This window comes from Ranitomeya imitator, chromosome 1 (assembly GCF_032444005.1).
Source record: "Ranitomeya imitator isolate aRanImi1 chromosome 1, aRanImi1.pri, whole genome shotgun sequence".
Taxonomy (NCBI): domain Eukaryota; kingdom Metazoa; phylum Chordata; class Amphibia; order Anura; family Dendrobatidae; genus Ranitomeya; species Ranitomeya imitator.
The window spans coordinates 926,149,582-926,176,894 of NC_091282.1; the positions used below are offsets into that span (position 1 = coordinate 926,149,582).

At 41.5% G+C, this 27,313-nt stretch overlaps 1 protein-coding gene across 1 annotated transcript in view; it reads left to right on the forward strand.

Annotated features, from left to right (window-relative positions):
* Positions 1-27,313, forward strand: part of GRID2 (glutamate ionotropic receptor delta type subunit 2) — a 2,297,645-nt gene that overhangs the window by 1,285,720 nt on the left and 984,612 nt on the right. Inside the window, exon 6 of the mRNA XM_069743575.1 lies at positions 18,786-18,959. Within this exon, the coding sequence (XP_069599676.1) occupies positions 18,786-18,959 (174 nt within the window). The remainder of the gene's footprint in view (positions 1-18,785; positions 18,960-27,313) is intronic.

Consider the following 27,313-nt stretch of genomic DNA (forward strand, 5'->3'; position numbering starts at 1 on the left):
TGTAATAATTTTCATTACAAAGGTTATTAAAACAAGCTTCTTGTCTTTTCCTCCTTCCTAAACATAAATACCCTTTAGAGTGTCTCACCAGTTACATTCTTGCACTTCTCATTCAGCTAAAACATATTTCCAAAGTGACTAATGACCTTCATATTGCTAATTCCCAAGGCCTCTGCTCAGTTCTCTACATCTTTGATCTTTCAGCAGTTTTTGATAGAGTCTTTACTCTCCATTCCATCTGGAAATATTGATTTAAGACAGAGCATGGACCTAGTTTAAAGCTTATGAGTCTCATTATATCTTTAGTGTCTCAGTATCAAACTTTCTTTATTATCTGTTGGTCTACAGTGAAATAAATGACCTACATAAAAATGCAGCTATGTCTAAAGCGTTTCTTCTTTAGTTGGTACGTTTTTTAACATAGGCTGCTGCATTATTTGTAATTTTAGAGTATGTGATAAGAATTTAGCACCAGAACCAATTTCTACACATTACCTTGATTCAGGAATGTTCATCACAATTGTCAATTGCGGTCTAACGTATACTTGACTTTTTATCACTTTTAAAAGGGAGTAATAATTATTATTATGAAAGTATTCTTAATTCAAATGTTCTGTAAATGTCAAAACAGAGTATGCAGTCATTATCTTTTAATAGTACTTAAAGACAACAATACAAAGTGTAAAGGTACCTTCACACTGAGCAACTTTACAATGAGAACAACAGCGATCCGTGACGTTGCAGCGTCCTCGATAGCGATCTCGTTGTGTTTGACACGCAGCAGCGATCAGGATCCCGCTGTGATATCGCTGGTCGGAGCTAGAAGTCCAGAACTTTATTTGGTCGTCAGGTCAGCGTGATTCGTCATGTTTGACATCAAAAGCAACGATGCCAGCAATGTTTTAACATGGAGCCAACAACCGGCGAGAACGATAAGTACGTCACTGGATCGCTCCTGCATCGTTCTGGTGTTGCCGTGTTCGACGTCTCCTAGCGACGTAAACAGCGACGCTGCAGCGATCGGCTCGTTGTCTATATCGCTGCAGTGTCGCTTAGTGTAACGGTACCTTTAGTGTTATGAGTGACAGACAGGTACAATGTAAGAAAGCACCGTTCCAGTTATAGATTACAATCTGTAGCAAAAAGTGAAAAAGAAGTAGGTGAGAGATAAAGCTTCAAATATTGCTGGTAGCATCAGTGTCAATCTAGGATACGTGATGTCTAGGAGGGGTGGATTTTCAAGTTGTATTAGAAGATTTAAGGTGGGAGACAATCTGATTGCTTAGGGTTGCAAATTTCGGAGTTTGAGTGAAGCACAGTTGAAATGTTGTGTGAGGAGAAGTGCTGATCGAGCACTTGAGTGTTCGGCACTCAAATCAAGCAGGTCGTTCGCTCGGATGGGTTTGACTTGAGTAACAAGTATAATGGAAGTCAGTGGAAAATAAGTTCACTTTTCCGGACGACCCCACAGCTCTGAGGGGGTTTGGGCAGGAAAATCACTGAAATGGAGGGAAACAGAGCTCAAATGGAATGGCAACAGCATGGGGAAGATAGCTGGACACATTTCTGACTCGCAGGTCACTGCTAGGACCAATGATGGTAAATATTGTGCATGCGTGCTGCTTTTTTCACTCACGTCATTGTGCCACCTAAGTCTTGTCCCTGCTGAGTCTGGGTTTTGTTTTGTTCCTCCATTGATGTCTTGTGCTCTTCTCGTCATATGCACTGGGCCTCTGAAGATGGGAAGAGTACACCCAGCTACAGAGGTACAGTGACGCTGCTGAAATGAACAGCGAGCATGCATAGGAGCTGGCGATTATGTTGGCTCCTGCAAATTTTTGCTACCATACCCACAGGGGCATGATAACATGGAAAAAGGGCTAAGTAGTTTGGGGAAACTAATTCCCCATCAACTAGCCAAAGCACTAATTAGCATAGCAAGTGGGGATATTATAAATGCTTTCTTTAAATCTCGTATTGACAAACAGGGGGGTTGTCACTGTGCTTACTTTCAAAGGCTCTCAAAATGGTGGAAATTAGACTGATGGAACACTGTGGAGCATTGTTGCACAATGCTGCGGTGTATTGCGGTGCACTTGTGAGTGACAATAGGTGCAGCAACTTACTTGTGTAGACCAAACCAAGGAAGCTGATGTCGTGCTATGGTTTGTAAATGTGCAGGAAGACCGGAGCATAGGGAGCATCCTCCCTTACTACTTGTGGGTGTAGGTGCACAGGACCACAGGTGGTGATGTGTGGAGGTAGAAAGAGTAGCGGCGGGCTCCAGCCGGAAGCTCTGCCGCCATGAAACAGAAACTGCCGAACAGCTAGAGAGTGTGATGTCACGAGGCTGATAAGGACGGGTGCGCATAGGGGTCAGACCAACCAACGCGTTTCAAGGGACACGGCCCCTCTTCTCAGGGTATCCTTCAGTTTCTGTTTCACGGCTCTGGAGCTTCTGGCCTGAGCACGCCGCTACTCTTGCTACCTCCACACATCACCGCCTGTGGTACTATGCACCTACGCCCACAAATAGTAAGGGAGGATGCTCCCTATCCTCCAGTCTTCCTATACCTTTGCAAACCACAGCACAACATCAGCTTCCTTGGTTTGGCCTACACAAGTAAGTGGCTGCACTTATTGTCACTCACAAGTACAATGCAATATACCACAGCATTGTGCAACAGTGCTCCACAGTGTCCAATAAGTCTAATAGCCACCATTTTGAAAGCCTTTGAGAGCAAGCGCAGTGATAACCCCACTGTTTATCCTTATCAATACAAGTTTATTTAGCAGGATTTGCACAGAGCCTACACTTTCACTTGCGGCTACCAACTCATATATTTTAGTCTATGAGCACCAGTGTGTTTTTTCTGTATTTTCTAAAATTTCATTTTCACTCAAAAACAATATACAAAGCGGTTTACGCAGGGAATTTAGTTCTACATAGGTGAAAGCTGCTGGGATGGAGGGCATGGGGTACCTGACAAGTTCCTTTTAAGTAGTGGGACTCCTAGACATTAAGTGCAATGGCTGCCAAAAAATAGAAGGAAGGAATGCAATACACCCTGAAAGACATGTAGAGGAAGGCCTGAAATTTTTTTTCCCATTTTTAAGGATCAGGATTCCTAGACTGGTAAAGTCTAGTCACTAAATTCATGGACTACCAAAAATTAGAAAGAGGAACTGCAATAAACCCTCGACGAAACAAGAGGAGAGCCTCAGAAAACTTTTTTTCTTTTAATATATGGGACTTGCATGATGACCGTATAAAAATGTTGAGTGAGGGTCGCCTGATGATCATATAAAGATTTTAAGTGAGGGCTGCTGGATGAAATAATAAAGATTTTGAGTGAGGGCCCTCTGATTACCCTGTAAGGATTTTGAGAGAGGGCTTTCTGATGACCCTATGTAGTGCCAGTGTCTCTGCCTGCTACCCCTCTTAGCAGGCAGAGATGCTAACTTACGCACAGCCGTGGACCTCGTCCCTCACTTCCTGCTCCAGTTCTGCACTGCATGCAGAACCCCAGGCATTGTGCTTAAAGGGACAGTGGGCGCTGTTCTAAAGTGTCCCCAGCCAATACCTGGGAGACACTCATTATTTAAGAAAACTCCACTTTAACCTGTTCATGACCCCAGCTTTTTTAGGTTTTACGTTTTTGTCTCTCTCCCCTCCTTCCAAGAGCCATAACTTTTTTATGCGAGAATTTTCTAGAAAAGAAGGCACAAGGTTTCATCACCGAGCCATCAGAACTTCTTTGCGACAAAACCACCGCTGCTCCAATCTCAGAAGCATCAACCTCGACCTGAAACGGGAGCGAAACATCTGGCTGGCACAGCACAGGGGCAGAAGAAAAACGACGCTTCAACTCCTGAAAAGCCTCTACAGCCGCAGAGGACCAATTGACCACATCAGCACCTTTCTTGGTCAAATCAGTCAACGGTTTAGCAACACTAGAAAAATTAGCGATGAAGTGATGGTAAAAATTAGCAAAGCCCAGGAACTTCTGTAGGCTCTTCACAGATGTCGGCTGAGTCCAATCATAAATGGCCTGGACCTTAACAGGGTCCATCTCGATAGTAGAAGGGGAAAAAATGAAAACCAAAAACGAAACCTTCTGAACTCCAAAGAGACACTTAGACCCCTTCACAAACAAGGAATTCGCACGAAGGACCTGGAACACCATTCTGGCCTGCTTCACATGAGACTCCCAATCATCTGAAAAGACCAAAATGTCATCCAAATATACAATCATGAATCTATCCAGGTACTCTCGGAAGATGTCATGCATAAAGGACTGAAACACAGATGGAGCATTAGAAAGCCCGAATGGCATAACCAGGTACTCAAAATGGCCCTCGGGCGTATTAAATGCTGTTTTCCATTCATCGCCCTGTTTAATTTGCACAAGATTATACGCCCCTTGAAGATCTATCTTGGTGAACCAACTAGCCCCCTTAATCCGAGCAAACAGATCAGACATCAGCGGCAAAGGATACTGAAATTTGACTGTGATCTTATTAAGAAGGCGGTAATCAATACAAGGTCTTAAAGAGCCATCCTTCTTGGCCACAAAAAAGAACCCTGCTCCCAATGGTGACGACGACGGGCGAATATGACCCTTCTCCAAGGATTCCTTTATATAACTCCGCATAGCAGCGTGCTCTGGCACAGATAAATTAAACAGTCGGCCCTTAGGAAACTTACTACCGGGAATCAAATTAATAGCACAATCGCAATCCCTATGAGGAGGTAGGGCACCGGATTTGGGCTCCTCAAATACATCCCGGTAATCTGATAAAAACTCAGGGACTTCAGAAGGAGTGAAAGGCGAAATTGACAACAATGGAACATCACCATGTACCCCTTGACAACCCCAGCCGGACACAGACATAGATTTCCAATCCAATACTGGATTATGGACCTGTAGCCATGGCAACCCCAAAACGACCACATCATGCAGATTATGCAGCACCAAAAAGCGAATATCCTCCTGATGTGCAGGAGCCATGCACATGGTCAATTGCGTCCAGTATTGAGGTTTATTCTTGGCCAAAGGTGTAGCATCAATTCCTCTCAATGGAATAGGATACTGCAAGGACTCCAAGAAAAAACCACAGCGCCTGGCAAACTCCAAGTCCATCAAATTCAGGGCAGCGCCTGAATCCACAAATGCCATAACAGAATAGGACGACAGAGAGCAAATCAGAGTAACGGACAAAAGAAATTTAGACTTTACCGTACCAATGGTGGCAGACCTAGCGAACCGCTTAGTGCGCTTAGGACAATCGGAGATAGCATGAGTGGATTCACCACAGTAAAAACACAGTCCATTCCGACGTCTGTGTTCTTGCCGTTCAGCTCTGGTCAAAGTCCTATCACACTGCATAGGCTCAGGCCTATTCTCAGAGAACACCGCCAAATGATGCACAGCTTTGCGCTCACGCAAGCGCCGATCGATCTGAATGGCCAAGGACATAGACTCATTCAGACCAGCAGGCGTGGGAAATCCCACCATGACATCCTTAATGGCTTCAGAAAGACCCTTTCTGAAAATTGCCGCCAGGGCACATTCATTCCACTGAGTAAGCACAGACCACTTTCTAAACTTCTGACAGTACACCTCCGCTTCATCCTGACCCTGACACAATGCCAGCAAGATTTTCTCTGCCTGATCCACGGAATTTGGTTAATCATAAAGCAATCCAAGCGCCAGAAAAAACGCATCAACATCACGCAATGCAGGATCTCCTGGCACAAGGGAAAATGCCCAGTCTTGAGGGTCACCACGCAACAAAGAAATAATGATTTTTACTTGTTGAGCGGGGTCACCAGAGGAGCGGGGTTTCAAAGCTAGAAACAGTTTACAATTATTTTTGAAATTCAGAAACTTTGATCTATTCCCAGAAAATAAATCAGGAATAGGAATTCTAAGCTCTAACATCGGATTCTGAACCACAAAATCTTGAATGTTTTGTACCCTTGCAGTGAGATGATCCACGCAAGAGGACAGACCTTGAATGTCCATGTCTACACCTGTGTCCTGAACCACCCAAAGGTTTAGGGGAAAAGAAAGACAAAACACAGTGTAAAGAAAAAAAATGGTCTCAGAACTTCTCTTATCCCTCTATTGAGATGCATTAATACTTTAGGCCAGCTGTACTGTTATGACCTGGTGGTTAGGAGCACCCGGAATGACCTGATAGTTAAACCTCAAACAGGACAAGCTCTGGGATGTGGGAGCTCTGCTGACCGCAATGCCTAATCCTATCACACACTAGAAATAGCCGTGAAGCGCTCCTGACTCTCCCTAGGCGCCTCGTCACAGCCTAAGAACTAGCTAGCCCTAGAGATAGAAAATAAAGCCTACCTTGCCTCAGAGAAATTCCCCAAAGGAAAAGGCAGCCCCCCACATATATTGACTGTGAGTAAAGATGAAAGTCACAAACGCAGAAATGAAACAGGTTTCAGCAAAGGGAGGCCAGACTTACTAAATAGACAGAGGATAGGAAAGGTAGCTTTGCGATCAGCACAAAAAACTACAAAAGACCACACAGAGTGTGCAAAAAAGACCTCCGCACCGACTAACGGTGCAGAGATACCACTCTGCATTCCAGAACTTCCAGCTAGCAAGACAAAATCATGATATCCAGCTGGACAAGAAAACAATGAACGAATTAGATAATATCAGGAACTTAGCTTCTGCTGGAGTAAACAGGTCACCAGAAAGATCCAAGAGCGAACTGAAGCAATGCAGAAACATTGACAGCTGGCATGGAGTAACGATCTAAGTGGAGTTAAATAGAGCAGCAAACCAAAGGATAAACCCCGTCACCTGTGTAAGGAACCTCAGAAGCAGCAGCTCCACTCACAGCCACCAGAGGGAGCCCACGAACCGAAGTACCATTCACGACCACAGGAGGGAACCCGACAACAGAATTCACAACAGGTACCTCGTCAAAGGCCAGAGCTCCCCCTGCTTGCTGACTCTCCTCTCTCCACTCTGCCATCTCCATCTTGGCTAGCTCTATCCTGGTCCGCTCGGCCATCTTTTCCTTCAGATCAGTACGCACATCAGCCATCACCTCTCGTAAGACCTCTACTGCAGGGTTTTGGCCATAGAACTCCAGTCTGTTCTTTACCTCCCTCTGGAATTCAGTCTCCTCCACGTTCATATTGGGGGGTGCTGCACTGTCGTTTTCCATGATGGCTGCTTTCAAATCCGCTTTTGTTTTGTTGCTGGCGATCAACCCTCGGGCTTCCACCAGATGTTTTAATGTAGTCCTCTTTAACTTCTGGTAGTTGTTTTCCATTCATTCCTTTCCTTCTGTATAAGGGGTATCATATCCCACTGTCTGCCACCAGTGTAATGGGGTCTACCAAGCTGGGGTACCTCTTTCAGTACCACCTCGTGTTTCAGGAGGTCCACTCTGCTATGGCTGGAGTCTGAATGAAGGACGCTGGCTGGAATTGCTTGGTTACATGGGCGCATATAAAAGATCACTGCTTCTCTACATATTTCCAGTCTGACAACAATTTACTCACAGGACACAGAATATATCACACAGATACAGAGGGCAGGCCAATAGAAAATCGGCAGGCCAGACATACATTACAATAGCTGCAGGTGGCCGGAGCCTGCCGATATATACTGTGGGAATTACAAAGGTGGGGGGCGGACAAAAGGGGAATATCGTGTCCCCTCTGCCCAGGGGCGCAGCCTGTGGGCTGATGCATTAGGGACATGCATCTCACATGGAACCGATTATACATACATATAACTGCACAACATATTCTGGGTGCTGAGTGGTTTTGAAACACGTAACAGGGATATTATCATGAAATGGGAAAACTCCGTTTTTTCCCCTCCAGGTTACTAAACATGGAATCTTGAATTGTTCGTTGTTCCCTACGTGTTTCCACCCCCATAGTGGCCCTAACAAGCTTGAGTAATTTTCTGGATATCATCGGATAAAAAATAAGGGCGGCCATATTCCTTGTCCGAGGAGTACAGGTCTGAGTTGTCAGAATGGGTTTATTCTCCCGACTCTTCCTCCGAATCTACATCAGGACTCTGGATATTTGTAGAAGGAGGGGGAGGGGTGGCCTTTCCGGAACCGACTGCAGTATGCTGCTTTAACTGTTCCCTAACTGTTGTCTATACTTCCTCTTGAATAATAGTTGTTATGCTCTGGAGTAGGGACGGAGACTCCTCGGCCACTGTTTTATCAATACATGAACGACAAATTCACTTGTCATATGTTCTAGGGAGGGTTTCTTTACATAGTGCACATGCCCTGTTTTTCTGTTTTGACATGGCCTTATTCCCCTGATGAAAACATGATACAGAGGCATCATTACCCACATGTTTTGCCTTACAAAGGCACTCGCCCATCCAATACCCGGTAGCCTGTGGGTGCACTTCTTCATCCAGCATACACAGTTCTGTTGTGGGTTCCGCCATGCTTCCATGAGAGGCTGCTGCCACATCTATCCTTACTTTATTTGGTAGGAGCGGTGTGCACGCTTCTGGAGCAACAGCCTCCCGGAAGTGTCCAGCACACCATCTCACCCGGTGTGTGACGTCACTTCCTGCGTGACCAGCGCCAGTGTCGTGACAGACATGCCCCTTCCTGGCACAGCCTCCTGACAGGAGCAGCCGTCGAGGAGTCCAGCGGGGGATGAGGCGCGGCACATGGCATCCCCCAGGATGCCAGGATGATGGGCACACGCCACCGTGCCCAGCTGCCCCCACACCACGGACCTTGGTCTCCGGACCAGCATCATCAGAAGGGTATCCCCTGGAGTTATGTAACCTGTGACAGGTATCCACCTGCAGGAACAGGAAACCAAAACTGAGGAGAGAGGTGCCACCCCCTTCTTTTATCTCTGCTGCAGGTTTCCTGTTCCTGGCGGTGGATGCCATCTCTCATGTACAGTGCTGTCATGGTGAAAGGAAAATTTTGTTCAACTTCACAAATGTGTTCCACTTGTTGTTGATTCTATACCAAAAATTTACATTTGGTATATTTATATTTGAAGCACGATATGTGGGAAAAGGTTGAAAAGTTCCAGGGAGCCAAATATTTTCGCAAGGAACTGTATACATAAGCCTGTCTAATTCCACCACCCAAATTGTTACAGTTTGCACAGGCCATGGAATCCGCTGGCTCCCAGTACTCTCCTCTCTCAGACCTGTACTTGAAGGTCTTCCAAGAGAAAGAGCAGTCAGAATAAAATGCTCTCCTATCAACGGACGCTAACCACCCATCTTGATTCACTGACAACTCCGGTGGTGGCTGCACCTACTTTAGCTGCAAACACCACGGCCGTGACTCTACACCATGCCAGCTATGTGCCTGGTCCCGTACCACATCTATCAGCACCTCCACACTATGCTCATGATCCTGTCCTTTGTCTGGGGTTTATTAATAGGTGCACGCTGCACTTCGAACTTCTGTTTTATCAGTTTGGTTCTGACCGGGCCAAAAGTGGCTTTCATCATGTCTCATCTCTCTGGAGAAACTCTGGCAGGGCTCAATCCCCTATAGGAGAAAGGGGACCCTCTTGTTTCGAACCTCCAGTCATTCCTAGAGGCCTTCAGGAAGGTTTTCAATGAGTTCAGCCATGCATAGTCTGTGGTCTCTTCTCTCCTCCAAATGAATCAGGGAAACTTCACACTGGGCCAGTACACTGTATATTTCCACACCTTTTCATCTGAACTCACCAGGAATAATGAGGCTCTAGTGGCTAGCTTGTGGGAGTGCCTTTCTGGGCAAATCAAAAATGAGCTGGCTGGTTGTGACATACCTACCTCACTGGATGACCTGGTGTCTCTGGCTACAGGGATTGACATCAGGTTTCAGGAGAGCTCCAAGGAGGCGATCCCTGAGAGAAGACCCTTACGCCTAGCACCTACCTTCCAAATGCCGGTCTTGCAGCAAGCCTAAGACTCAGCATCCTCCCCAGAGTCTATGCAAGTTGACCAGGTGATGATGGCCAAGCATCATCAGGAAGTCCGTCGTAGCAAGGGTAGGTGTTTCTATTTTGTTAGTTCTGAGCATGTCATCTGCTCCTGTCCAAAGAAACTGCAAAACTCCAGAGCCTAGGGTTTGTTGGAGAGGCTACCCTGGGCAAGAATTACTCCTCTCCATCATTGTCTCTGATGGTAGCTATTTCCAGTGGTGACATCTGCTTTGTTGAATTAATCTACCTGGACTCTGATTATGCAGGTACTTTCATCCAACAGACCCTTATGGAGCAATATAAAATCCTGATACAATGTCTACAGGATCTATTGGTGGTTTCTTTGGTGGATCGAATACGCCTCTATGAGACTAATTTGCCTGGTATGCCTGCAGCATATTGAACGTCTGTGGATGTGTTTGATAAAAAGGAGGCCTTAAAGAAGAAGAATCTCGAGCTCCACCGAATTTGTGAAGATAAAGTTTCTTTATTCACAAAACTTGTAACAAAGAGGATACAAACTTCAGCAAAGACCAAATAAGTGTCAATATCAACGCGTTTCTGGAGATTAAGCTCCCTTAATCATGTCATGGTAATCTACACTGCAAGCGAGATGAGCATCGTACGAGCAGCGCCTGCCTAGGCTACAATCCATCTGCTGGAAAGACATAGTACTATGTGTCCAGAACACCACAATAAAGGATAAAGTAGTATATATGGGAGTGTTTTGGGATAAACCAAATACCAACAGGAATAAAACTACCCGAAAAATCAATAAAATAAAGTACAAAAACAAACAAAAGCAATTTCAAAAGGGGATTATTCAAATAATTAAATGATTTCAAAACTCAAAGTATGAGACTAAATAATGTTGAAACAAAAAAGTGCAATAATCTATGTAAACCACATATAAATAGAGGATTACAATGTCTTGCGAAAGTATTCGGCTCCGTGGAGCTTTTCAACCTTTTCCCACATATCATGCTGCAAACATAAAGATATCAAATGTAAATTGTTGGTGAACAATCAACAACAAGTGGAACACGATTGTGAAGTTGAACGAAATTTATTGGTTATTTTACATTTTTGTGGAAAATCAAAAACTGAAAAGTGGGGTGTGCAATATTATTCAGCCCCTTTAACCTAATACTTTACAGCGATTACAGCTGCAAGTCGCTTGGGGTATGTCTCTATCAGTTTTGTACATCGAGAGACTGAAATTCTTGCCCATTCTTCCTTGGCAAACAGCTCGCGCTCAGTGAGGTTTGATGGAGATCATTTGTGAACAGCAGTTTTCAGCTCTTTCCACAGATTCTTGATTGGATTGAGGCCTGAATTTTGACTTGGCCATTCTAACATCTGGATACGTTTATTTGTGAACCATTCCATTGTAGATTTTGCTTTATGTTTGGAATCATTGTCTTGTTGGAAGACAAATCTCCTTCCCAGTCTCTGGTCTTTTGCAGACTCCAACAGGTTTTCTGCAAGAATGGTCCTGTATTTGGCTCCATCCATCTTCCCATCAATTTTAACCATCTTCATGGCCTAAACAATGATGCTGCCACCACGTTTGACAGTGGGGATGGTGTGTTCAGGGTGATGAGCTGTGCTGCCTTTACACCAAACATATCGTTTGGCATTGTTGCCAAAAAGTTTTATTTTGGTTTCATCTGACCAGAGCACCTTCTTCCACATGTTTGGTGTTTCTCCGAGGTGGCTTGTTGCAAACTTTAAATGACACTTTTTATGGATATCTTTGAAAAAGCCACTCTTGCACAAAGGCCGACTGATTGTTGTCCTATGGACAGACTGTCCATTCTCAGCTGTAGATCTCTGCAGTTCATCAAGAGTGAGCATGGGCCTCTTGGCTGCATCTCTGATCAGTCTTCTCCTTGTTTGAGATGAAAGTTTAGAGGGATGGCCGGGTCTTGGTACATTTGCAGTGGTATGATACTCCTTCCATTTCAATATGATCACTTGCACAGTGCTCTTTTGGATGTTTAAACTTTTGGAACTAATTTTGTATCCAAATTCGGCTTTAACCCCTTCACGCCGTGGCCCTTTTTCATTTTTGCCCCCCTTCTTCCCAGAGCCATAACTTTTTTATTTTTCCCTCAATATGGTCATGTGAGGGCTTATTTTTTGTGGGATGAGTTGTACTTTTGAATGACACCATTGGTTTTACCATGTCTTATACTAGAAAATGGGATAAAAATTCCAAGTGTGGTGAAATTGCAAAAAAAAGTGCAATCCCACACTGGTTTTTTGTTTGGATTTTTTGCTAGGTTCACTAAATGCTAAAACTTACCTGCCATTATGATTCTCCAGGTCATTACAAGTTCATAGACACCTAACATGTCTAGGTTACATTTTATCTAAGTGATGAAAAAAAATTCAAAACTTTGCTAAAAATAAAAAAATTATGCCATTTTCTGATACCCATAGCGTCTCCATTTTCTGGGGTCGGGTGAGGGCTTATTTTTGCAGGCCCAGCTGACGTTTTTAATGATACCACTTTTGTGCAGATATGTTCTTTTGATCGCCCGTTATTGCATTTTAATGCAATGTCGCAGCGACCAAAAAAACATATTTCTGGCCTTTCAAATTTTTTTCTCGCTACGCTGTTTAACAATCAGGTTAATGCTTTTTTAGTGATAGATCGAGCTATTCTGAACGTGGCAATACCAAATATGTGTAGGTTTAAATTTTTTTATTGTTTTATTTTGGATGGGGCGAAAGGAGGGTGATTTAAACATTTATATTTTTTTATTTATTTCATATTTTTTTTTTTTTAAATTTTCACTTTTGCCATGCTTCAATAGCCTCCATGGGAGTCTAGAAGCTGGCACAACTCGATCGGCTCCGCTTCATAGCAGCGATCATCAGATCGCTGCTATGTACAGTAGCTGAATTACAAGCTTGCTATAAGCGCCGACCACAAGGTCATACATAACAGCTGACATTTCGCGACTTTTATGTGGGCTCAGCGCCGGAGCCCACATCAAAGGGGGAGACACGACATGTGACGTACTAGTACGGGGCATGTCATGAAGGTTTTAAACTTCTCCACAACAGTATCACGGACCTGCCTGTTGTGTTCCTGGGTCTTCATGATGCTCTCTGTGCTTCAAACAGAACCCTGAGACTATCACAGAGCAGGTGCATTTATACGGACACTTGATTACACATAGGTGGATTTTATTTATCATCATTTAGCTCTAGGAAGGACAATAATGGATCATGCAGAAATCCACAATGAACTTCTGGAGTGAGTTTGCTGCACTGAAAGTAAAGGAGCCGAATAATATTGCACTTTTCAGTTTTTGATTTTTACAAATATTTAAAATAACCAATAAATTTCGTTCAACTTCACAATTGTGTTCCACTTGTTGTTGACTCTTCACCAAAAATTTACATTTGGTATCTTTATGTTTGAAGCATGACATGTGGGAAGAGGTTGAAAAGTTCCAGGGAGCCGAATAGTTTTGCAAGGCACTGTATATAAAATCAGGCAAATGACAGATGTTGCTGCTCTAATAAGAGATTATATGTGATAATGTTATTACAAGGTAGATTACATCTTATAGAAGTCCCCATATAGGTTAGATATCCATATAATTGACAGTTTGTGCATAGTATTCACTGAATAGTAAATAAGTAATTGAATAGAAAAGTATACATCAACTGTAAATAATCCGTTGTTCAAGGATCAATAAATACTGTGCACATGTCCATTAGTGGCCTAATAAAATGAGAAGACACAGAGTAAAAAAGCTATCAACTAATCAAGATTTGCCTAGTAATGGGGTATGAAACAACCTAGACAGGTACACAATACTAAGTGCATCACATTCATGGGATAAGAAAAGTATATAAAGTGAAAGCAAGTGCTATATGAAGTATTCCATGAATGCAGTGCAACTGATATAGTTTAAAGGAATAGACATCCTAGGAGAAAATGTGGATTACAATATCCTGTTACTGTAGACAAGTAAGTAGTATATAGCTTGAGGGAAACTAAAGAACCTATGCGTAATCCAAAAAAGTTGTGTGACACTATACCTGAACAAAATGATCCGAGATGGTAGAGGGAGGCACGTCAAGATCACAGAGGGGTCCACATGTAAGGTGATATGAAGGACTATATCGAAACCAAATAATGATAGAATAACGGAAATAATTATAAAATAAGATAAAATAAAACACAGACAGTAGTGCACAGTACCAGGTGTGTGTCGATAGATGCAGTACACATACCTAAGGACGGATGATGAGCCTCTGAAAAAACCGCCGTAAAAGTGCACACTAAGGACTCAGGATTTATAACAATGAAAGACATTGTTATAAAAAAAAAGTGACAAAGGGGGCCTTATTGTAATTATGGATGTAATCAAATATAGAGAAAAAATGACTGAACTTTTATCTGACACTGTAACATATAAGAAACTGAAAGAAGATCCGACCAAACGAATTAATGAACAAATAGCTGATTTAATTGCGGAAGGTTTGAATTTTGCAGTGTTAAACAAGAAACAGGCTGATTATATTTATGTGCAATATCCAAAGTTGCCTATTCTGTATGGCCTCCCAAAGGTGCACAAAAGGGATGGCTTTCCATCTATGCGTCCCATAGTTTCGGGTATTGGATCAAGTTTGGAACACTTGTGTGAATGGGTGGACTCTCTGCTACAGCCCTTGGTATTGAGAATGCCAGGGTATATTAAGGATTCAAGAGAGGTATTGAAAATTTTCAAAAATAAGAAATGGGATCAGAGTTACATATGGCTCAGTTGCGATGTTGTATCTCTGTACACAAGCATACCACATGATGTAGCAATAAGAGCTTTACAATTTCACCTTACTGAATATGGAGAATATTCTCAGAATTTGATTGATTTTTGTTTGCAGGTTATATCTTTTCTTATGAAACACAATGTTTTCACTTTTGGGGATGAGATATATGTACAGACATCAGGAGTTCCTATGGGGGCTAAATATTCCCCATCCTTGGCAAACCTTACTATGGCCTTTTGGGAACAAGAATATATTTATTCGGCCAATAACCCATTTATTAATTGCATCTCCTGGTATGGCAGATACATCGATGACACCCTCATTATTTGGGGGGGCGATGTGTCTGCCATACCGGGATTTGTGGAGTATATCAATGCTAACGATTTCGGTATAAAATTTACACATGTCTGGGACCCACAAAATATTTCTTTTTTGGATCTTGATCTCTCTGGCACAAAGGATGAATTTATTGCAAGTAAAACGCATATTAAACCGGTAAGTGGGAACACCATCTTACATGCTGCTAGCAGTCATCCAGCCCATACAATAAAAGCCATACCGGTTGGCGAATTTATTAGATCCAAACGCAATTGCAGCAAGGAGGAAGATAGATTAAAGGAATTTAGGTAATTGAAGAAAAAGTTTAGTGCCCGTAAATATCCACATTGGTCGTTAAATAGAGCCACAGAAATAGTGAATAAAAAATGTAGAGATGATTTACTGACATCAAATAGAAACAACCTTTCTGCGAGACGTAATTATAATAATAAGCCTCATGTGTGTCTTCAGTATAGCTCCCAGTTTGGACAAATTAGGAATATTATCAAAAAAAGATTACCCATCTTGTAGGAGGATCATATTCTTATGGATTTCTTAAAAGATGGGGTCAATGTGGTAGCCAGAAAAGCTCAAACTATTGGGGAGTCGGGGACATTATTGCTCCAAATACAATCACAGCTAAACCAAAAATGAACACATGGTTAGAATATAAGGGTTTCTTTAAATGTGGCACTACAGCGTGCAGTACGTGTGCACACTCTCTAACTGGGAACACTTTCACCAACTCAGAAAAAAATAAAAATTATAAAATAAACAATTTTATTAATTGTCATACAAAAAATGTAGTATACAAAGTAGAATGTACAGCCTGCCAACTATCGTATATAGGCTGTACAACACGTAAATTAAAAACGCGCATCACAGAACATATTAGGGATGCTAATATTGCTAACTTTACTACTAGGAATGTATCCATGGTTTGTAAACATTTTAGTACAGTACATAGGGGGGATATCACATCCTTTATTGAGAAAGTTTACTCACATAGTCGTGGGGGTGATATAAAAAGGCGGTTATTAACCAGAGAAGCCTTTTGGATGTACAATTTAAACACCCGTTTCCCTGTAGGTTTGAACAAAAGGAATGAAATTTCATACCACTATTGCTGATATCTTTCATATGTATTTTCTATGTGTATTTTTGTTGCATCTTTCCATTCTGTTGTGCGATAAAATGCATGCAGTCGCGATCTGTAGGACCTTTTCATTTATCATGTGACTCTGCTAGATTGGCTGTATACCTGTTTTTTTTTTTTTTTTTTTGACGGTTAGAACAAAAGGAATGACATTTCATATCACTACGTTTGACATTTTATATATGTATTCTTTATATGTATTTTCATTGTACCTTTCCATTCTGTCTGGTGATAAAATGCATGTAGTTGCGATCTGCAGGACCTTTCTATTTATCATGTGATTCTGATAGAGTGTGTGATAGGTCCATTTTTTCTATATAAGCAAGACTGAATGTGGGTTTTATATGGGCATGAATAAGATCCTGTGTGATCGAAACGCGTTGCCTATATTCATGTAACCACCTGCGCCCTGTTTACTCTGTAAGGATGTCCGTTTTAATGAAGTTGGACTAATAAAGAATTTTGCCATTTTATTGGAGCTGGAGTTTCCACGTTTTCGTATACTATAAATAATTAACCCAATCAATAAACACAGTAAACAATAAAAAATGCCAAATTACATTTTTTTGGTCATTGGAATGCCACCAACAATTGTGTAACATGTTATCAAAACATCATACCTATCCCCAAATGGTATCAATAAAAACATCATCTTGCTCCGAAAAATATAAGCCGTAACACACCTCCATCTGCCAAAGAAGGAAAAAATCATTGCTCTCAGAAAATGACGCAATCCCAAATTTGTTTCATTGTTGCAAACTTCTGAGTTTTTCCCAACTAAAATATGAAAAAAACTGAACACGTTTGGTTCGTACAGTAATCATACTAAAAAGGCAAATCATATTACTAGGTCATTTTTACCAGACAATGCACACTGTTAAAACAATTCCCCAAAAAAGTGTGTCAGAATTTTTTTTCTACTCACTTGAACCTTTTTTTCTGTGTTCCAGTACACTATATTGTAGAATGAATGATGCAATTTAAAAGTACAACTCCTCTTGCAAAAAACAAGCCCTAACGTGTCTTTGAAGATAGAAAAATAAAAATGTTATAGCTGGGAGGAAAAAATGAAAACTCAAGAAAAGTAAATTGGCCTCGTCATGAAGGGGTTATGGGGAATCTGTCACCAGGATTTTGCTACCTCATCTGAGAGCGGCATATTGTAGGAAAAGAGATCCTGATTTCAGTAATGTATTACTTAGTTTACTAGGTGCAGTGGTTTTGATGCAATCAGTTTTTAGATGTAGTATGTAGCAGAGCTCAGAAAACTAAACTGCCCTCACCGCTGATTAGCAGTTTTCTGTACATTGTATAGTGACAGTAAATTGCTAATCAGTGCTGGGTTGACCGGGATGCATGTGAGCTGTAGTCCTCTAGTGTTAATCTCCTGCTGATAAAACACTCATTTGACTGAAACAATAGCAGGCAGCCTAATAAGTGTCACATCATTGAATCAGTGTCTGGGTCCCTACAGCATGCTGCCATCAGATAACTTAGCAAAAACCTGCTGACAGATTCCCTTTAAGAACTATCGTGCTAATTTACTGGAGCTTCTTTTGTGCAACAGCATTGCCATTTTCTATCAAACCCCTTTTGCTGCAGCACCTTCTTCTAATCCCATTGCATTAATTTATTGCATCAATATAGAGTTAATAAAAGATTGATTAAAGCAGTTTACAGTATGTGCTAACCTTGAAAAATAAAATCAAGGATGATTTACCGTAAGTACAGCACACTGCAAGCACTACATTGTATAGATTTGTTCATCCGTGTCCTAGCGGCACACTGCGTTGCACAGTGCATGTACAGTATATCCTTCATGTTCTCACATCTCTCTAAATGAATATTCTGAAGCCACAAAGTGACAATAAAACGCTAATAACAGCATTACTCCGGGGTAATATCAGAGTCTAATTATTCTCTCAATAACATGTTAGTTATAATGTATAGATTTGTATGAGACTGTAAGTGGGACGGAGTTAATTCAGAAAATGCTCATTAATGATTTTGCTATGATTAATTCATCCTTTCCTCTATCAACTGTTACCACTCTGTTCTGGGTAATTGTTTTACCTTGTACGTCCTCGGATGCCATTTGTTCCCTATAATATGCTTTTCATTTTGTTTTAGAGCATAATGAGGACATCATTTGTAATACATGTAAACAGATAGTCTTTGTTCCTTTTTATGCGCTTGTGTTGCATTTCCGAAGAGCTCAGAGCACGTCATAAATTGCTGTATTTTTTATAATATGTTAATATTTCAATACGCTCCCTGTTGCCACTGACCTATTTTTATTTATGCTCTTTACACTCGAAAAAGCAAAGGAAAAAGATGATTTCGTCTGATGGGGTTTAATCCCAAGAGAGGCTTTTCAGTCTTTATGCCAATACTACTTTCTTAGAGACGATAAACAAGATTAGCTGCGCATGTTATATGTATTCTTTATTTAATTATAACCTGAAATCGTTAGAGATGACTAGATGTTTTATGTTTGCATACGTTGTATCAACTCTGAACATTGTCTTACTGCTTTCTTAATTATGACAGGAGATCAATGACTTGGATGTGCAGGACCTAGTCAGAAGGTCAATTGGAAGGTTAACTATTATTCGTCAGACCTTTCCAGTACCCCATAATATGAGCCAACGCTGTTACCCTGGCAACCACAGAATATCTACTTCGCTCTGTGACCCCAAAGACCCATATTCCCAGAGCATGGAGGTATGCTGCATAATCTTCTGTCTATGATTATAAAAATGTGCATCTAATGTAAAATATGTTCATTCTGAAGAGATGGAAAGACATAGCACCCGATGCATCCTCGCCGAAACATCTCAATCACATAACGGGAGATGCTATGTTTAGGAAACAAGGCAATCTTTTTTCATAATCTTGTTCATAACTCATTTGTCAATAGGAGAAAACAACTGTTGCTTTCTCATCAGTAAAACAAGTACAAACAAATGCAGTAATTAAGAAGCCGCTTAACATTTTGTTCTAAAACTTCTATTGTTTAAATGGAAATAGCGGGTTTTTCTCAACAACAGCTGTTTTCGTGGGTTACTGAATGAATTTTAATTACGTTTGCATGAACTGGGATTCAGAATCAGCATAACGTTTATATCAAACTGTGATCTAATTATGAGTGCACAAAATTTTATTTCTGTCTAAACAAGTTATGGCAATGTAGACACATAAGCAATGCATGAGCCATGCAGGAAGAATTGTACATTTGGGCGTGGGTGAGCCAGACTACCCATGGACTGCTCAGAATTAAAAATATTTCCCAATGGGAAGCTGTCTCCTCAGGCAGTCAACAGTGCTGTCTATTTAGCTGGTGGTATGTCTCCGCCTGGGATAAATACTGCGAATATAAACTGCCGTGTTTTTCTCCTCATTCTTTCTATAGTATGTTGCTCTATTCACAGAATTAGGCTAAAATGACAAATAAAAGTTTTGAGAAGTGGATCCAACATGAGTGAAAATGTACAGAATTTATATTCTGCCTTTCTTTGCATCAAATGCTCTCATTAGCTCCAAAAACTGCAAGAAACTTTCAATAAAAAATCCACGTGTTATTTCAGACTTAAATATGCTGGGTAAAGATGAGTGAATTGCTTTGTGCAACTCTGGTCCATGGTCCACATCAGTGCTCTATGGCAGTATGGCAGTGGACTGGAGCTGCAACAATTGCCTTGCCCACCAGGATCTTCGGCTGCTGCAGCTAACAGCATGTCTACTATTAAAGAGAAATGAATATTCACTGCTATCCATGCCCATGGGCGTGGAATGCAGTGAATATTCATTTCTATTTAGCAGCATGCACAGAAGTTAGCCACGGCCACCGACTCCTGTAGCTGCCTGGCATTCCCATGTGCCCACTACTTAACACTAGAAGTCCCAGAAATTTCTAGCTCCAAAGGTTCCAAATGTAGAAATGTTAAATGACCCCTCTCTGGGACTTCTAGTGTTAAGTAGGGTTGAGCGACTTTTGTTTTTATAGGATCGGGTCGGATTTCACGAAACCTGACTTTTTCAAAAGTCGGGTCGAGTGAAATCGGCCGATCCTATAGAAAAGTCGGGGTCGGGGTCGGCCGAAACACGAAACCCAATGCAGTGCATTGGGTTTCTAATGGTTCCCAGGGTCTGAAGGAGACCTCACGCGACCAATCAGAAGCCGCGACGTCATCAAAAGGTCCTACAAGCACTGATTCTTAGGAAGGAAGGCTCCCGGTTACAACCAGGGCGCGTCAGAGGGTGAGTATAGCAATATTTTTTATTTTTATTCTTTATTTTACACTTAAATCTGAATTCCGATACCAATTCCCGATATCTTAAACATATCGGGAATCGGTATCGGAATTCCGATTCCAGATTCAGAAGATCGCCGACTACATGGCCGACCCCACACAGGAGTTGGGTCGGGTTTCATGAAACCCGACTTTGCCAAAAGTCGGCGACTTCTGAAAATGGCCGACCCGTTTCGCTCAACCCTAGTGTTAAGAGAAAAGAATATTTGCTGCATTCCATGCCCAATGGGCATGGAGGACAGTGAATATTCTTTTCTCCTTAATAGCAGACACAGGTGACCCGCTACTCCGCCGCTGCCGCTCCCTCATCTCCCCACCACAGCCAGCACACGTATTGATGCAAAAAGAGCCCTGAGCAAGTATTGAGTGCATTTACTGAACATACACTTCAGTAGGCCAACATTTTAGATGTTAAAATCATTATTTCAAGCTGGTGTTATAAAGTATTCTAATTTACTGAGATAATGGCTTTTGGGTTTTCATTGGCTGTAAGCCATAATCATCAACATTAACAGGAATAAACACTTGAAATAGATCTCTCTTTGTAATGACTCTATCTAATGTATGAGTTTCACTTTTTGTATTGAAGAACTGAGTTTAACTTTTTGATGATATTCTAATTTTGTGAGATGCACCTGTAGCTATAGTTTTAATACATCAAAACTATTGTTTATTTTAAGACTGTATGTTGCTTTTATACTTGTCAGAGAATCAACGAACAGCAAATAAATTATGAGAATCCCGGCCTATCTTTTCCATCTGAGCCTTTAGGATTTTTCCCTTGATACTATTCTTCTAAGCTTCAATGCTGTGTCCTCTAACCTTTAAATGGGTGTTTTATGCAGACTATGCTCTATATAAGGACATATGAGTGTCATTTAGTGACCTTCATCATTGGTCAGATTTGAGTAATTACACAAAGCAGCTCTACAGGACTCTACTCTATGTAATGCATTGCCATCCAGCCATTTGAATGCTCAACATTGTTTACTATATTTCTATTGAACTGGCTTTTGTTGAAAAAAAAATGTTTAAAATGAATGGCCTTGTGCAGTCTACTCCTCTGATGACAGATAATAGCAAGGGATTTCTGAAGCCAGATCCATTACAATCAGCAAATTTTCACCAGAGTGGCTTCAATCAAACTAGATGATGTGGAGATGAGATAACCCCTTTAAGAAATATTCCTAACCAATAGAAATGAATACATTGATTAAAAAATATTAGAATTGGATTGAGAATCAAATCCACCTAAATGGCTGATTATACTCACATTGTCACTGTTTTTGATTTAAAACAAAAGTGTAAAAACCATCTCATCAGTGCCAAGTTACAGTCCTAATCTCTAGTATTAAAATCTTTCCATATGTCAAAAATGACCTCAATGTGAATAAGGGCCAAGCGGGACCGGAACTCAACCAGCTTGGGTACGATGGCTTTTATGGGTTTTTTAACCAAACCCTATGTTATTTATTTGTACTATTGCTTTTTACATACTGCGTTCATTTAGTTTTTGTCTTAAGGCCCCTTCACATTAAGCGACACTGCAGCGATACCGACAACGATCCGGATCGCTGCAGCGTCGCTGTTTGGTCGCTGGAGAGCTGTCACACATACCGCTCTCCAGCGACCAACGATGCCGGTAACCAGGGTAAACATCGGGTAACTAAGCGCAGGGCCGCGCTTAGTAACCCGATGTATACCCTGGTTACCATCCTAAAAGTAAAAAAAAACAAACACTAGATACTTACCTACCGCTGTCTGTCCTCCAGCGCTGCGCTCTGCTTCTCTGCTCTCCTCCTGTACTGGCTGGGAGCCGGAAAGCAGAGCGGTGACGTCACCGCTCTGCTTTCCGGCTCACAGCCAGTACAGGAGGAGTGCAGAGCACAGCGCTGGAGGACAGACAGCGTTAGGTAAGTATCTAGTGTTTGTTTTTTTTTTTTACTTTTAGCATGGTAACCAGGGTAAACATCGGGTTACTAAGCGCGGCCCTGCGCTTAGTTACCCGATGTTTACCCTGGTTACCAGTGAAGACATCGCTGGATCGGTGTCACACACGCCGATCCAGTGATGTCTCCAGGGAGTCCAGCGACGAAATAAAGTTCTGGACTTTCTTCAGCGACCAACGATCTCCCAGCAGGAGCCTGATCGTTGGTCGCTGTCACACAGAACGATTTCATTAACGATATCGTTGCTACGTCACAAATAGCAACGATATCGTTAACAATATCGTTATGTGTGAAGGTACCTTTAGGTTTGGAAGCATTCATCAGGTTAACAGTCACGTGCAAAGCTCTGTTCCACCCCCAATTGTTAGTGGCAGGTCCTGGCTGTAAGACATCACCATCACCTGCTGAGCATGGGCCCGTTCCATACACCCACTTCCAAATTGTGCCATACAAATACAGCAGATGTCTTGAAGGGGTTAATGGAATTATTTTTCTAGCGCATTACCCTGCAATATTTAATACTCTATAATACAGCAATAAGTCCGTTTAAAAAAAATATATAAAGAGCAGAAAGGTAGGGAAAATTACCGAGCAATAATAGTTGTTTTATACATCCAAGAATTACAAAAATGTTATGTGTTGAAAGTAGCAGAATATTGGTCAAAAACGGTCAGCAGTCATATTCCTGTTTTCTGGGCTTTCTATGTCCCAATACACAGAGTTAAAAGTGAAGATTCTAGCTGTCTTCAACTCCCACTAATGGGAGCTTATCTTAGGCTCGGTTCACACTAGCGTTGCGCCGCCCTGCGTCGGCGATGCAACGCGCGACGCACGTAAAAACGCGCGCAAACGCGCGCAAAAACGCGCGCGTTTTGCGACGCGTGCGTCGTTTTTGACGAAAATCGGACGCACAGAAAATGCTACAATGTAGCGTTTTCTTGCGTCCGACGCTAGCGTCGGAAACGACGCACGTGGCGAAAAACGCCACCAAAACGACGCACGCGTCCCCTATGTTAAACATAGGGGCGCGTCGCCGCTGCGTCGCCGTTGCGTCGCCGGCGCGTCGCCGGCGCAACAGCGACGCACATTGGCGGAACGCCAATGTGAACGTAGCCTTACTGCATTTTTTTTTTATTGCGATTAATGTATAACAGTATGCAATAAACTCCTAAGCTGACTCTGATGGCAGTCTGCCAGATTTATATCCTTTAAGTATTGAATTTAATGCTTTGTATCAGAAAAATAAACATTTGGCTTTTTATACAGACATTAAGAAATTAATTAGAACTTATTTAGTAAAAAAAAAAAAAAAACTAGTTCACAGAGGTTCACTACAAATATTATTATTGAATTTATTACTTTTGCATGGTTTGGGCATCCATTAAACTTTTATTTGCAAAAATTTAAGGAATAATGATTTGGTTTTCAATAGTATAATGACTATTTACATGCAATTTATTATATATGCAACTTTCGTAATTATGTAATGTCCAATATTTACAGGCTTTTTTACATATCAATATTTGGCCAGAGGGCATTTGATTGAGTGTATACTGTTTTGCTAGATCACTCACCTGTGCAATGGCAGTCAGCAGAATTTTCATTTCTTCCACGAGTGGTTTGATGTTTGAGAAGGCTTGCATAACACAATGAAAGGGTCAATTGTTCCCAGATGTACTGCAAATAAAGAGAGATGTGGAGCAGAACAGTTCATAATTAATAGTCTATCTCTTAAACAATGAAAGGTTTAATGAACCTACTTCTTCTTATAGTACATTAAATAGGCTAGTTCATTCCTGGTGACAGATATAATAGTTATAAATCAGTAAGACGTGTTCTTTTTTTTTTAAATAAAGTCCCATACATATAAATGTCTTTGAAAGAGTAAAGGTGACGAGGTGCTTTCATTTACATACATAAAGCAAAAAAAGTCAGAAAGCGAACATTCAAAGTCTTGAACATACCAGTGTCTGAATAAAGTCACTTTGTTCGAGCATATTTCACATTTCATGATATCATATCACATCCAATTTTCCAAGAATAAAATCTGAAATGGCAATGTCACCTGGATTTATCTCAAGTTAATGTCATCTCTTGCTTCCTCTGAAATGACTTTAACATTTATAAAAGTAAAACAAGTCTATTTCCCTCTTCCAAAAGGAATTTGTCACTTACATTCTGCTAATAGTAAAGGCATTGATGAAATAGCCTTGAAAGTGTGCATGCATTCTACCTACTAATCAGACCCTTTAAGTTCCAAACACATTGCTGCAGAGAGAACGTGAGTGCATTAATAAGGCTCAGACCCTTTTTGAGCTGTTCTGACTGGTTGAAAGAGCCTAAAAAGTTTGCCAGGTAAACATTTATCACCTACCCATAGGAGAGGTAAAACATGCAGGTACTTCTCACAAAATTAGAATGTCATCAAAAAGTTAATTTATTTCAGTTTTTCAATAAAAAAGTGAAACTAAATATATTATATAGAGTTATTACAAACAGAATAATCTATTTCAAGTGTTTATTTCTGTTAATGTTGATTATTATGGCTTACAGCCAATGAAAACCCAAAAGTCATTATCCTAGTAAATTAGAATAATTAGAAAAAAACAATTGCAAATGCCTCCTAAGAATTTAAAAAGGTCCCTTAGTCTGTTTGAGTAGGATCCACAATCATGGGAAGACTGCTGCGTTGACAGATGTCCAGAAGGCAGTTATTGACACACTCCACAAGGAGGGTAAGCCACAAAAGGTCCTTGATCAACAAGCTGGCTGTTTACAGAGTGCTGTATCTAATGTGATGCAGCAATCACTAACTGGTTGGGGAATACTCGCTTGGCAGCGATATAATACACAGCTAGACTGTATTTTCTTTAAAAGTTCAATTGGGTTAAATGCTCCTTAAACCCCATCGGCAATATTCAAACAACAGCAGCCATTTCTCATTTACAACAGTCCATGCCTAGTTTCTTATACCTCCATAAACTACAGTAGTGCATTTTGAACATTACAGGACCGACAAATAGTGAATTTTCAGCTGAGGTTACGTTCATACAGTCCCATACCTGACACCCGCCAAGTCACAGTTCATTATATATATATCACGGAACATAATAACCACCGACATAAAGTCCCAATATCAGATACTTTTCTGTCGTTATAATCCCCTTGCTGGAGTTACTTTCCTGGAGCTCCTCCTCCTCACACTGACCTCCTGTCAGTCCTTTCTCATAGGGAAGTTGCCGAACTGGGACCACCGTCCCTGTGACCAGTGCACTCCAGACAGTCCAGATCCTCAGATGGATAATAGCTTCCCAAACGCAGTGCCATCACTGACTCTGCAAACATGGCCTCTCTGTGTGCTGTTTAGGACATCTATCCCCACTTGGAACAGTTAAACACACAGGCCACCAGGTCCAAAGTCTCACTATGTGCTCTTCAGGAAGTTATCACCTCCAACACATAGGCCTTCCAGGACCTTACACATGGACCAATCAGGTTCATGCACTCTCATTCATGTGACCAGTCCTCAGTTACATTATATATCTGTAACCACTCCCATAATTGTGAGGTGTGTGTGGTTAATCAAACCCATCCAGCTCTCCGACTAACCCTGTAAGCCTCCCGTTAAGTAAATAAACACTTGTGGAACTACAGGTCCCAGAACAACATTACTTCAGGCTTACAACGCAGAGTATCTGCTCTGCGACACATACTGGCCATTTACAATAATGCCGGAAGTTGTCTCATCATCACAGTTATGCCTGCGACTGCCATGCATTCCTATGACCTCCATACGCCTCCGTGCTTAGTTTGAGGAGAACTTGCAGTGCCCCCTAGCTGTAACAGGGTCACTGCATCACACAAAGCAGATTGATGGAAAGTTGAGTAAAAGGAAAAAGTGTGGTTGAAAAAGGTGCACAAGTGGGATAACCACAGCCTTGAAAAGATTAAGAAAAGGGCATTTATTTGGGGAGATTCACAAGGACTGGACTGCTGCTGGAGTAATTTCTTCAAGAGCCCCCACACACAGACTTATCCAGGACATGGGCTACAAGTGTCGCATTCCTTGTGTCAAGCAACTCATGACCAATAGACAAGACAAGAAGCATCTTACCTGAGCATAGGAGAAAAATAACTGGACTGTTGCTCCATGGTCCAAGGTGTTGTTTTCAGATGAAAGTAAATTTTTCAATTCATTTGGAAATCAAGGTCCCTGAGTCAGGAGGAAAAATAAAGAGGCACATAATCCAAGATGCTTGAGGTTTAGTATGAAGTTTTCACAATCAGTGATGGTTTGGGGAGCCATGTCATATGCTTGTGTAGGTGCACTGTGTTTTATCAAGACAAAAGTCATTGAAGCCACCTTTCAAGAACTTTTAGAGAACTTTATGCTTCCCTCTGCTGGCAAGCTTTTTGGAGATGGAATTTTGATTCTCCAACAGGACTTGGCAACTGTCCACACTGCCAAAAGTACCAATACCTGGTTTAAAAACAACAGTATCACTGTGCTTGATTGACCAGCAAAATTGCCTGACCATAAACCCATAGAGAATCTATGGAATATTGTCAAGAGGAAAATGATAGACACCAGACCCAACAATGCAGAGGAGCTGAAGGCTGCTATCAAAGCAACCCGGGCTTTCATAACATCTCAGCAGTGCCACAGGCTGATTGCCACCATGCCATGTCACAATGTGGCAGTAATTGATACAAAAGGAGCCCTGACCCAGAATTCAGTGCATTTACTGAACATACATTTCAGTAGGCCAGCATTTTAGATTTTAAAATAATTTTACAAGTTGGTGTTATAAAGTAT